The following is a 13095-nucleotide window of genomic DNA, read 5'->3' as shown; positions in this document are numbered from 1 at the left end:
AGTCAGAGACAGTTTTCTCCTGAAGTGGTAGAAACTACTGGATTCTCTCGTATCAGTTTAGCTGCTGCTTGTCCTGTGGTTAGAGCTGACTGGATGTTGTGCAGACAGTCCTTGTTGGACTGCCTATTGCCTGCTGGGATCTATTGCCTAATATTACCTGAAGGGCTGTTTTCCCTCTTCTCTCACACAGATTTCATTAACTTACAAGGTGTATTGGGAAATTACATACTAAACATTTAATAGTTGTTTTTCCTGGCACTGAGTCCTCTGGTGACCTTCTTGCCAGTGAGAAAGACCTAAGGAAAATTATTTTTGCTTCCTTGCATCTGTTAGAAGTAAAAACTTCAGGACTGAGTATCCTGGAGGTGTTTCAAGCGTGCCTGTCTTGTTCTCTTCCAGCTGCTTCTCCACCTGTTTATTAGGTAGTATTCCCTTGGGTGAAGTGCAGCTGTGACTGCAGTGTGACTGGACTGGGAATGAAGTAGGATGGTTGGATTACCAGACCTTTAGTCTTACAGCTGTGCTTGCCAGAGGCCTTGGATTTAGCAATGTACAGCTAATAAAAAGGCAGTGATTTGGAGCAACTAGCAAATGGTCATTTAAACTTGATTTTTATGTCAACATTTTCCAAAGTGGGAGAGCTAGAGGAATGGGTCTGAGTCCATAATTACTCAGGGAGACCTTACGTACACAGATGCTGTGGATTGCTAGTGAAGAGTAGGCATAGCACAACGATATGGCTGAGTTTGAGCTGTCTGGTTGTTTGCTTTTTTATCCCCCCTTGAAGGTGATTTTTAAAGCAATATATCTGACCTACACAGGCTTCTTATCTTTCACAGCAGTGGGCGTAAACATCCCATTTTTAGAAGCTTTTTTCCTTCCCTTTTAAAAATCGCCACCTTCAGACTTAAGCAAGTGCTTAGCTGCCCCTCTTTGATCTGTCACTATATCTTCCTTCGGATGGGAGCCTGTGCTCTCTGTCCATTTCTTGATCTGCATTGCTAATGTCTTGCAGATTTAAGGAAATGAGTCTTGCAAACTGACCTAGAATTGTTCAGACAAAAAAGCTGCTCAACTGCCACCACCTTGTTTAGAGACATCATGAGAAAAGGGAGAGGCAGTATGTTATTTTCGTTTGAAACTCCCATGTTCTTGGTCACTAGACCTCTCAAGTCACATAACATACTCTTGTGATCGTGTCATCTGTTGTTTGAGGGAGGAATGGGGGCTGAAAACACTGCTGCAGTTGGTTCTGCTGGTACCTCTGTGTGTGTGTGTGATGAGAGATGTGACACGGCTCAGTCGGATCATGATGGTTAGCTATTTTCCTGGAGCACTGCAGCATGTCATAGTTGGCAGCAGAATTAGGAGAAATACATTGCAGTGTGTAGCTCCCAGGCAACATTCCCTGTGTTCTGTGCAGTGGGCAAATGGTGATTAATGCTTTCGTGCTTGCCCCCATGTCAAGAAAACCCATTTGCAGTATTCAGTGTTTTTCTGCTTCTGTGCCATGAAAGTGCTGTGAACAAAGAGCCTGGTCCTGCGTGGTGCCGAGCAGTCTCTGCTTGGCTGAGCTCAGCAGGTGCTGGAGGTGATGGCTTCATGCAGACCCATCTGGAAACACCTCTGCAGCTCTTCAGAGAGGAGCAGGGGTAGTGCAGGGCTAAATGTGCTCTTGACATTACATGGATGTGATAACCTTGAGACAAAGCTTAGCAATACAGGTGTCAATGGATAGCACTAGAGAGCTGGGAAATGTTGGGAAGTGAAATGGACATTTTGTGTTCCAGGGTGCACTTCCAAGCACCACAGAGAACTGTCCAAGGGTGATAGAGCAACTATGTGTTGGAGAGACATTGCTTATGCTCTGCTTTGGACTTCCTTCTGAGCCTGGTGGAGAGCTTTTGTGCCAAATGGTTGATGTGCTTCAGGATATTCAAGTTGAACTAGTCTGTGCCATCTCCCCATGTGTGACACTGAGTGTTACTGCATCTGTCTGACTTCATTCTAGTACAGGAAGGCTTCTAAACAGAGTTCTCTAGAGACTGGAGAGCCACACTTCTCAGTTAGTTTTCTGAGGTCTAGGTTTAGGAATAGAAAACTTGGCTTTATGATTTGATAATGGCGCAGATCACATCTCAAATGCACCAGAGTGAGGAGAGCAAGCAATGCGTTGTAGAAATGTTCTCAGCTGTACTTAAATGTGTTCACTCACTGCATTATGGTTTGCCTTTGCAGACTGTCTGTATTGCCTGTGCCCTCAGCTGCAGCCCTGTGATTATTACACACATATTCTGAAAAGGTCAGAATTATTCATCAAAAAACTATTGTGTGCTGTGCAAGGCTGCAGTGGATAGCCCAACTTTCTTTTTCCCATCTTAAAGGCAGTCTCAGCATTGGAAATTAGCACTGGGGGAGTCTGAAAAAGAGAGACTGCTTATCAAAATACTGTTGTGTGCAGTGTTTTGATCGATGCAGATCAGGATATTGCAGGCACAAGCTGTTAAAGTAAATAGTGACAGAGAGGCAAAACTGAGGGAATCAAGGAATAGATGTTATAAATCTTTCTTGGAGGTTAGCTTTTATCTTTTTAATTACTCTGTGAAAGAGGTGGAACACAGGTATGAATTAATTTGTAACACCTTTGATGGAAAGTCTCTTTTAATTTTATTTTTTTCCCCTTCCCTGCAGTTAAGTACTGTTCCTTGAAGAATGGTTATCATACTCGAAACATAAATTTCCCCAACCTTTACTGCATGCTGTGATTGCTGCTGTGTTATCACAGCTTTACAGGTTGGAGCTGCAAGTGATTCAGTTGGAAGTGACAGGTGCTGGCCAAGCTTTACTCTTTGCAAGTGCTGCTGTCAGTGTCTGGGCTGCCAGGCTGAGGTGAACAGAAGTCTTAAAGTGTCCAGGATAGCAAGACTTAAATATTACTGCTTGGAGCACATTCAGCCTGTGAAGAAGCAATTCACAAGATGCTGATGCCAAGCAATGATGATTTTAGATTTCTCCAGAACAGTGTGTCCTGTAACTTTGAGTTGTTTAAAAAAGACTGGCAGAGTTTTGTAGACATGCATTAGTACTGACTTCAGTACCTGATACTGGGGAGAAGTATTTCTGCAGTTGAGGCAGCTAGAGGAGAGCACCTGGTTCTGATAAATAAGTGAGTCAGCTTCCACAGGTGACTCTTCAGCCTTTCTGCTTTGTGGTGCTTGTCTTTGTCCCCTCAAACTTCTTTCCCATGCTCAGACATTCTACATACATGGATATACCAATTTATGACTCTTCGGTATTGACTGTCAGGATGAGGATTATCAGGAGCTGTGCTCCATCAGCATTGTGGCACTTCAGTTGGCAGCCACATCTTTGGCTTCCCTGTTTTCATCCTATGCACTGCATGGATCCAACAGGAATGACTCCCCAGCTTGCTGTTGTTGACTGTAAAGCACTGATGGACTGGCAGTTTGTATCACAGCTGTTGAGTTGGTGTTCCTTAAACTACAAAACCTGGTAATTCTCATGGCCTGTCAGTGCACCAGTTGGTAGCAGTTTTGAAGTTGGATGTGTTGAGTTCAAAATAGATCCTTCTGTGTGCAAACTGCTGTGTGGGAAATCACAAGATCGTCATGGTCACACTTAATGCAGCTCTTCTTTAAATAGGACAATATTACTTCCCTGCTTCACAATTTAGTGCACTTATCCTGACTATTTACATGCTTTAATCTGTATCTGTGAAAAGCTTTTACCATTAGGCCATCAGTCAGTTCATGCCTTGTGTTAGGTGAACTGTTAGAGTATATCTGCTGGGGGAGGGTTTGTATCTGTTTCAAGGTGTCTGTATCTTCTGGTGGTTCACTAAAGGCAAACTGGAAAGGGACTCTTGATCTTTAGATTATACAAAGTAGGTTTATAACAGAATATTGTCTGTCTTCATTGTAGTTTCTATAGTGGGAACCTACAGGAATGCTGCATTTGACATTGTCTTTCCTTAGGAAAAATTGCTTTGTTTTTGTCACAGTTACTGAAGCATTTCTTTGGTAGCCATTAGCCCTTCTTTTCCTCATGTGTTGTACTATATTTTTCTCTCCTGTGAACCTGGAAGATCTTACGTGCAAATCTATGCAGCCCTTTCTAAGTCTTTGCAGTGGGTTATTTCTGTGAGGTCAGCTTAAGTACATTGTATTGCACTTCCACATCTGATAAATACATTATGAGGACTTGGAGGGACTACCAGTAAATATGTGGCAGCATTTTTTAACTGGCAGCTTGTGTTCATTGCCTCTAAATTGCATCTCTGTATGCTGTCAACATATCTTGGACTCTTTGCCTCTCATGTTGTCACAAAAGCACCAGGAGTCTGTGTTTGTAATCCTGCTGCGTGTATAAAACCTGACTCTCAAACCAGAGTTGACAGCTGTTCCATCTGTTGTTGACCTCAGCTCATTCACATGAGTGCTGTGCTCCTCCAGCTGATGTGATCTGTCCAACACACGCAGGTTTGCCTGGGGCTTGGCTTCCATGGCTTGTGACTGAAACACATGTTTGAGAACTATTTAGGATGATTTCCCATTTCACTTGTAAGTTGTGGCTGAGCCAGGAGTGATAGAGCATCCTGCTTAGATGTTAAAATACTTGTGCTGCTGTTCCACAAGATGCAAGTGGTTCTCAGAGCTGCAGTTACCTCAGACACTCAGGTCAGCTGAAGGCACAGAGCAGGTGAGGGAGGACTTGTAGAAAAGGCAGGAATTTTCTAGTAGGCTGTGTCAGGTGGTGTGGCCCTTCTGGCAGGAGTGAGATGAGAGTATGTAGTGGTCTGTATACAGTCAGAGGAAGGCTCTATATTGCACAGTGTGTGCATATAAAATTTGGTGTAAAATCAATCTCAGGGTTCCCTTTTTAAGAGAGAATTCACCCTGGGAGTTGTCCAGTGCATAGACTCACTAGGCTGACACTCCTCAGAGTGCTCAGTGGGGTGTGGGACAAATCCTTCTAGTCTGGGATTAACTGTCAAAACAAACTGTCTCATTTTCATAACTTTCTGATGGACTTTTGTGTTCTCTTGATAGCTGCCATTAACCTAGCAAAGCTGAAGCTCTTCAGGCATTACTATGTTATGGTAAGTAAAACACCTGTACATGTGCATGCAGAGCACTTGGAAGCTGTTCAAAGCTTCTGAAAAACTTGCTGGAAGCTACTATGTGGTGGAGGTGTTTCTAGTTCCGTAGCTGTGCTGTGCTTTGGCATCTTGGTCAACTGGCTGACAATCCTAAAGGCAACTTCCCTTTTTTTTTTTTTGCCTTGTGGTTGCATCCTGCTGTCTATCTTTAAATTGGTTCCAGCTATTTGTAATGCTTCCTGCTTTCCTCTGGAGACAGCTTGAGCTGCCAGTTGAATTGATGGGCTTGAATAACATGCTGTAAACTTGCTAAAAATTAAACTTGGGACCAAATGGTGCCTTGAGATGCATGTGTGCAGTTTCTGATTAAGTCAGTGGGAGCCATGAGTATACCTCCCAGGAGAACACAGGCTTCTTAATGAGTTCCAACGGCCTCATTTCGGGCTCTTCTAAGTGGTAAGAGTAATAAATTATAATCGTGATTCTTCAAGTTCTATGAAATTGTAATACTTGAAGCATTTCCTGCTGTAACTTTGAATATGTTAGCAATAGCTTGAGTCATTTGGATGTTCAGCAAGCAGTAGAGCCCTCAGCCTGTATCTCCCATGTTTATAGAGGAGCATAATAAGGGTAGACTGGCATAATGAGTTGTCTGGGAATTGCTTTGAGCTATTTCTCTGGAAAAAAAGAGGTTCTGTAAGGGTGGTGCTATTGTTCTCATCATGCTTTCTCCTTTTCCTTCCCAGATTGTGTGTTACATTTACTTCACACGGATCATTGCAATTCTCATAAAGATTGCTGTTCCATTCCAGTGGAAATGGCTGTACCAGGTATTTGCCAGCAAAGGAAAATACATCCATTCCATTATTATTTTTTTTCCCATTTTAAATACAACTTCACAAAAAAAAAACCAAACCCAACATAAATTGTTCCCCATGTTATAGCAGAACACACTGCTGCACCTTGTCTCCTGATTTTTGTCACTGATATGCTTAAGGTGAAGGGATATATTTTTAGCTTTATGTTTGTCCAGCCAGGCTGCTGGATTATACATGAGATGTCTGAAAGTAATTGCATTATTGATTTTTAGTCTTTCAATTTAAAAATGTCTGAAGGAAATTAATCAAGAACATACAAAGGAGAAAAAAATATTAGTCAGGTTTGCCCTGTGTAATTGAGGCCCCAGGGAGCCAGGGAAATAGGCTTTTGCTCTTCCATCTACAAGCTTTATTTGCCTAGTGACTTTTAAATACTTGGTTTCTTAACATATAATCCAAGTAACTGTGCAAGGAGTCCTTGGAATACATTAGCTGTTGAAAATACCAAACAACGTAGGGATGATTTTCCCCTCCCCTCATTTAAAAGCCAAGTCTTGCCATAGATCTTTGAAAGCTCTGGAGTGATGGATAGAACTGTAACTGTATTTAAGTGACAGGGAGAGCTGAAAGAACAAAGGACTTGACAGCCTTTAGCCTGGGATTAATGATAACAAGATGGGAATTGCTTTATTTCTGCTATGGCACAGGCTTCTTGGCCATTAAACCTTGAACCTTATGAATGAGGAGAAATGTTTCATGACCACAAAGCGTTACAGGACTGAACTTCAATCTTGTGTTTTCACTTGCAGCTGCTGGATGAAATGGCCACACTTGTGTTCTTTGTCCTTACTGGGTACAAGTTCCGTCCGGCCTCAGACAACCCTTACCTACAGCTGTCTCAGGATGATGAGGATGACTTGGAAATGGAAGCTGTGTAAGAACCTCTTCCCCCCTTTTTTTTTTCTGCACTTGATTTGACAAAAGTAACGTTTAAAACCAGTTTGCTTTAATCTCTCTAAATCCTTCTTTGAAAAAGATTAGGATCTGCCCACACGTTTAAAGATGAGGTGTCTGTTTGGTGTGTGTAAAGAAATTTGTGGTATGCATAGGAGCCTCTGACCTGGATATTACAGGAGTGTGGAATAAGCTGGTAAAGCTTTTCAGTGGACAAAATGATGCCCATGAAAATATCCAAGTAAAAATGCTTCTGTGTTTAAGTTGTTGAGTGTGAAGGAGCCTTACAGATTGTCATTAATGTTTCATATTTAGAAAACTACAACCAAACCAACAATAAAAATGACCTACCATTCTGCAGAATATAAATGAGCATGGTGTAAAGTCCCTCTGCCTTGGCATTCAGCCTGTAGCTTTGCAAAAATGTATCTTAAGTAACACTGAGCCGAGGGGATGGATTTCTGCCCATCCTTCTCCCTGTTCTGTTCCTTGCTGCTAAACCATGAGGTGCTACAAATGCTTCAGGACCTGAGCTGGTCTGGAGAAATGATAAAGTAGGGCTCAGCCTAAGTCCCTGTCATTTACTTTGCAGTGGTTTTCTGAGGACTTAAAAAATGAGTGACACTTCTGAATGGATGATAGAAACTGCCCTAAGAAATTCAGCCTGCCAGGAGTGTTGGATACAGCTAGAGCTGCCACAGGTTCTGCTGCTTTAATGGGAGCAGAGCTAACCTAATCCTTCAGGAGTTACACATTTCATGCATAATTGCAGTTCATGTACAGCCTCAGAAGCCTCTCCTAAGAGTTTATCCAGTTTGGCAAATCTCCTTTACCTGAGCTTAGGTGAAACAAATCAACACTAATTTTCTGAGGGGGGGAAAAGTCAGAATGTGTTTGCTTTCCATAGTTCTTGCTGAGAAATTGCTACATGGAGGTTTGAATCATGGAATCTAGCCTGAAATACCATGCAAGGAGTTTAATTTCTCAGAAACATTGCTAGTAACAAAGATCTTTTTTTAATGCTTAGCTATTTTTGCTTTGGGTCTAGAAAATCTGTTGTTTTTGCAAGCAGAATCCAACCAGTGGGTAGTGACCTTAAAATCACTGTCACTTATAGGTGTTTAAATGTTTTATGTAAGAAAGTGGTTAAAGTTGGGAAGCTGGTAAGTAAACATCCTCATCAGGAAGGCTCTGTCTGAACTGGCAGGATTTGTGATTATACTGAAATAGGCTTTTTTCCTTTTTGCCTGTTAGAGTGAATTTCAGCTTTGCATTATGTGCTTAATTACTTCTTGGCTTGTGGGGGTGTTTTGGTTTTTTTTAGGACTAATAATAGGACACCTTTCATATTTAGTGATTTCAGTAAATTGGAGAAGCTGCTAAATTTAGGAGAATCTGATAGTTTAATGAACTAATTCATTGATTTACATCTCACCCTGGTGAAACAGACATAACTAGGAGCAGGAGGATCAGAATTCCTTGTGAGCCTTTTCCTAGTAAGGCATTTTGCTCTTCGCCTTGGGAGTTTCCATTGTTGTGCCTTGTGGGTTGTTCCCCTTAGCCTTTCTTGGATTTTTCTCATCTGATTCAGCAGAAGTTTTACTCCATTTGGGCACTTGGCAGGGTATAATCTGTGTCTGGTTCTCCCTTCCCAGCTCTAGCAGGGAGGTGAAGTTTGCGTGTGTTTGGAAAGCAGAGTATATACACATTGTGACAGGTGAAGCTCTGTGATGAAAGTGCCTTCAGTTTCTTGTTGACTTGGTCTTGCTGGTCCTATTTTTGTGTTTATAAATATTACATGTTGTTTGGGGGGGGAGGGAGTATCATGGCATATTGGAGCAGGTGACTAAGTGCCTGACAACATCCTGACTAACCATTGCATGAGTGTTTTGCCTTTCATGTGATAAATACCCACTTGTCTTCAGAGGCTGTGGCAGAAGCTAAAAGCCTGCAAACTTGATGCTGTTCTGCTGTGTCTTACTGCCAGGTTTTATGGTTGTTTTCCTTTCCCAGAGGTTTTTATTTTTGGTTAAAATCGGGCTCTCTACACCAGAAGCATTTAGTTACTTTAGACTCAACATTTCTATGAGCCAATGGAGGGGCAAGCCTTGAGGCCATCAAGCCTGTTTTCCAGGCCTGCTTGTCTTCCAGAAAAAAAAAAAGGACATTTTAAGTGCAGCTCTCTAGTTTGTGTCTGTTTTCATGCATTGCAAACTATACAAAGCTGGGACTGGCAGTAAATGTAAATATTGTTAAGGACACTGAAAATCTGCAAGGCTTCAAGAAAAATCCAAAGACTGTCTGTGACAGAAGTAACATAAGGCACAAATCCTCCCTCTAAGTTCTTGTAACTCTCAAGAGTAAAATATACATCCAGACTAGCAAAGGTAACCTGTAATAAGCCTTTTTAACTACCACATCTCTGCCTTGGGAGAAAGAATCCACAGACATTTCAGGACTTTCTCTTCAGTTATTCCAGGCTCAATAGAAGTTGTCCTGGTGGAGAGGAGAGTGTGACTAAACCTGAACTAAGCACCAGTCTGTTCCTTTTCAAGTAGGGTCAATAGCCATTCATCATCAGCCAAGGGGCTTTCTGTATATTCCATGCTGGGCAGCCTCTTGAGCCTGTTCTGTCGGTACGTGGGCTTGTTGCTGACAGTGTGTTAGATTAAAGTTCCCTGCTTGAAAAGGTGCAGCCACACTTGGCAGGAAGAGCTGTCAGGCTTCCAGTCCTAATGCCATTTCTGGGCAAAATATAAACAGTACAGTAGATGAGATGGGGGTGAGGAAGGGGAAAGAAAGGAGTTTTGGTGTTGGGTTTTGAAAATTTCATTAGCTTAGTAAGTTTGCTTTATGTGTTAGCTACTAAAGTGCTCTTCTACAGATCTTGGTTGAGAATGATGTTCATACATGCATGAGAGGTTAAGATATTTCCACCAGAGGAGGAATTGCTGGAGAAGCCATTAATGGTTCTGTTCTCACGTCAGTAAATCTGTCTCACTCAGTGCATGGAGACTTTGTTCCTCCTTAACACCCAAAACAGCCTCAACACAGTGAACTGTTGTGGTAACAGTGATCTACCTTTGCTTATGCTTTGGCATCTGGAGTTTCTCACTGTATCATGAAGGAGCCTTATTCTGTGCACAGACCTGATGTCCTGCTTGGTTGCTTTTCTCTGCTTTCTCTCAGGTTGTGCTTCCTGGCAGGCTGATTCATAATGCTGCCCATTAGCAGTGATTTTCTTCACCTAACACATCTTTCCCTTGCAGAGATCAGCCTTTCTGCTCCATCAGTTTTCACTCCAGTTTGCAGTAGCTTGTAAGGGCTGACTGCTGCCAGTATTGCAGTGCTTCTTGTTTGACTATAAAACAAAGAAATAAGAGAAAAGACAGCTGAGGTCCACCACTGTGGAGAGCTGGGAATGCTTCTGAATGTTTAGCCATTCCTTGATGCCTTGGATACAATGCAGGGGACAAATAAACCCCATGAAATTTCTGCAGCATGTACCACTGTGCAATGGAGTGTTCAGGGAACTCCTTTTGTGCCTCATTTGTGACAGATACTCCTCTGACAGCCAGAAAAACACTCTCTGGAGAGAGCTGGTTTAGTGAGAAGGATTTGTTGCATTTTACTGCTGCTAGTTTGTGGGCTAGGAATGCAGTTCAGCAGACTGCGGGTGAGGAACATTTCCTTGCTGTATTGCAGGTCAGAACTGAAGTGCTGAGACTGCTCCAAGGACAGTAATGAGGATTACAGTGTGCTTGGTCTTAGTGCTGCTGCCCTTCTTTTGCTGAGCACCAAAACGTGTTGTTGGACTGGTTTTTGATAGGGAGAGGATTTGCCTGTACATGAACAGTCAGGGAAAAGGACTCAAGAGCTGCTCCATGCACTTGTCACGAGACAGGAGCACTGTTCTTAAGACTGCCTTTAATCTTCACTGTTGGAGAATCCACATTGAAATCTCTCAGAGTCCTTTGCTGTCCTTGAGGGGGATAGCAAATGGCCTCTCTGGTGACAAAGGACATGACTTCACCTAGCTGCACTTGCACTGTGTAGCTGTTTGTCCAGTCGCCCCATGAATGTAGGAAGTGGCTCATTCCCTCCTAGCCATAACCTCTCATCACTTCTGTCATCACCTCTGTGTGCAGTGGGTTTGTAATGGTATTAGAGTGCAGTGCTGAGATCTAGGCTGTGTGCCAGGTGGGATCTTCCTAGCTGTGAGTCAAGTGTTAGGACTACTTTGGTGTCATGTATGTGTAAAACACCTATTTATATATCTCCCAGTATGTGTGCTGCTGCACTGCTGTGTCAGATGCTCATTTTTGGGTTGTAGGCTGTGGTAATCTTCAGCTTCTCCCTAAGAAATGGATATTCAGCTCCTGATTCTGTAATTCCAAAGGTGATTATTTTTGAAGAGTAAACTTTGGAGCTGTCTTGCTGCATCCTCACGTATTTTTCAGACTATTACTTCAATTTGGCAGAATCTTTCTGTATTCTAGTCCTGTTCTCCAATATGTAGCTCTTAGTGTCTTGTGCAGATCTAATAAGTAAGTTCTCTATTCCATTACCCAGGCAATTACTGCCAATACTGAGTAGAAGTGAACCCAGGACAGGCCTCTCTGGAACCACACTCAATGTTCTTACATTTTTGACAGGAGACCATTAAGTACATCTCAATCCATGCTTTTCCAATTAGTTATCCATTTACTTTGGTTTTGTCTACCTTATGTTTCCCCAGCTGTTTTTTCTATATGTCTGTGGGAAAATCTTTGTCAAGGGGCAAACTTAAGAGATCTACATGTCTCTGTGCTGATAAGTTTGATCTCTTTCAGGAAATGTTTGCTGTTTACTCATTTCATCTTTCTCCTTTCAGCAACCTGCTTACTTTTCTCCCTTTTACATTTCAATAGGGAATAGAGTTATTTGATCTGTACTCTTGTGACCCTTTCCTGTTAAGCATAAGCTCATCTAGGCCCACTTGAAAGAGTCTGAACCACTGAGAGTCTCAGTACTGCCAGTGCTAGACAGTGACTGAACACAGCAGTCTGAGCAAATGATTTTTACAGTACATGAGCAGAAGTTGGTGTCTAACGTGGAACTGAGGGCATTATCAGAAGAGCATATCTGAAGATGACTTCTCCTCTTGGGTGATACTGTGGAGATGTTGTTAGCTGCTCTGATCAAATGAAGCATTCTGACATGGTAAACAGTGGGTGGAAGCACACACAGCCCGACCGTGGCAGCTTTGAACAGAACGGGTTTATGTATGCTTCCAGGCATCCCTTGGGAATGCACTGAGCTATTGGCACTCTTACTTTCAGCATCCAAAATAACCTTTGTAGCACACTTCTTGGGGGGGAAAAAAAATACCTGCATGGAATGAGAATCACATTGTGCCCAAGAATAAAGGAGATGTGTTGTGCATGTGAATTGCCTGTTCTGTGTAGCAGCAGAGGAAGCTGCTGGGCTGAAGAGCTGTGGGAGAGCCAAGGCAGTTCTGAGAGCAGTGGTGCTGTTCTGCCTGGATAAACAGTTCAGTCTGCCTAATGTTTGAATGGTATTATGAGGCTTTGTAGTTCAATGGTCAGATTGCCATGACAAATCCAGACTTGGATGGTATAAAAAGGATGACCTCTGGCTTCTGTTTTGTTGCTGCTCATTGAGTAATTTTGCTATTAACAGGAGCTGGTGTGCATTAAGCTAATAAAGTTCATTTGGGGCACTGTCCACTGTGTGTACATTTGTTGTACCTATTAAAAGCATTGCAAATGCAAAAGAAAGTTCAATTCACAGGGCTAAGGGTGTTCAGCTGTATAGAAAAATGGTTTTTAACTGCTCAAATTTAGCAAGCAAACACCTGGTTTAGCTGTTTCACCACCCCTGTTATCTTCTTATAAATATGGGCAAATATTTACTGCTTTAGTTTAATGATACATAGGAAGGACCTTGAGGTGGTCAAGGACAGTGGCCTTGCTCTCAACACCCATCAGTGTTGTGTCCAAGGTGATACCTGGAAGTGGGAGCAGTAGGGGAGACTGAACATGGAGACTGCTCAGTCTGGGTGAAGAGACACGTGAGATGTGTTTGATAGATGCAGGAATCCAAGTATAGTGAAATGGATGTTAGAGTTCAAGGTCTGATCTCTAATGTTCCTCCCTTTTCTTCCAGGGTGACGACTTCAGGAGTAATGGAAGGCATGAAGAA

The 13095-nt window shown here is 42.5% G+C and overlaps 1 protein-coding gene across 1 annotated transcript in view; it reads left to right on the top strand.

Annotated features, from left to right (window-relative positions):
* Nucleotides 1-13095, top strand: part of GPR107 (G protein-coupled receptor 107) — a gene marked incomplete at its 5' end in the record, with an annotated part of 27569 nt that overhangs the window by 14168 nt on the left and 306 nt on the right. Inside the window, 4 exons of the mRNA XM_009071827.1 lie at nucleotides 5070-5119; nucleotides 5866-5949; nucleotides 6747-6871; nucleotides 13060-13095. The exon at nucleotides 13060-13095 is cut by the window's right edge and continues 306 nt beyond it. Of these exons, the coding sequence (XP_009070075.1) occupies nucleotides 5070-5119; nucleotides 5866-5949; nucleotides 6747-6871; nucleotides 13060-13095 (295 nt within the window). The remainder of the gene's footprint in view (nucleotides 1-5069; nucleotides 5120-5865; nucleotides 5950-6746; nucleotides 6872-13059) is intronic.

The sequence above is a fragment of the Acanthisitta chloris genome, unplaced genomic scaffold (genome assembly GCF_000695815.1).
Source record: "Acanthisitta chloris isolate BGI_N310 unplaced genomic scaffold, ASM69581v1 scaffold18103, whole genome shotgun sequence".
In the NCBI taxonomy this organism is placed as follows: Eukaryota; Metazoa; Chordata; class Aves; order Passeriformes; family Acanthisittidae; genus Acanthisitta; species Acanthisitta chloris.
The sequence above is the reverse complement of the archived record's forward strand: the minus strand, read 5'-3'. Positions and strand labels throughout refer to the sequence as shown.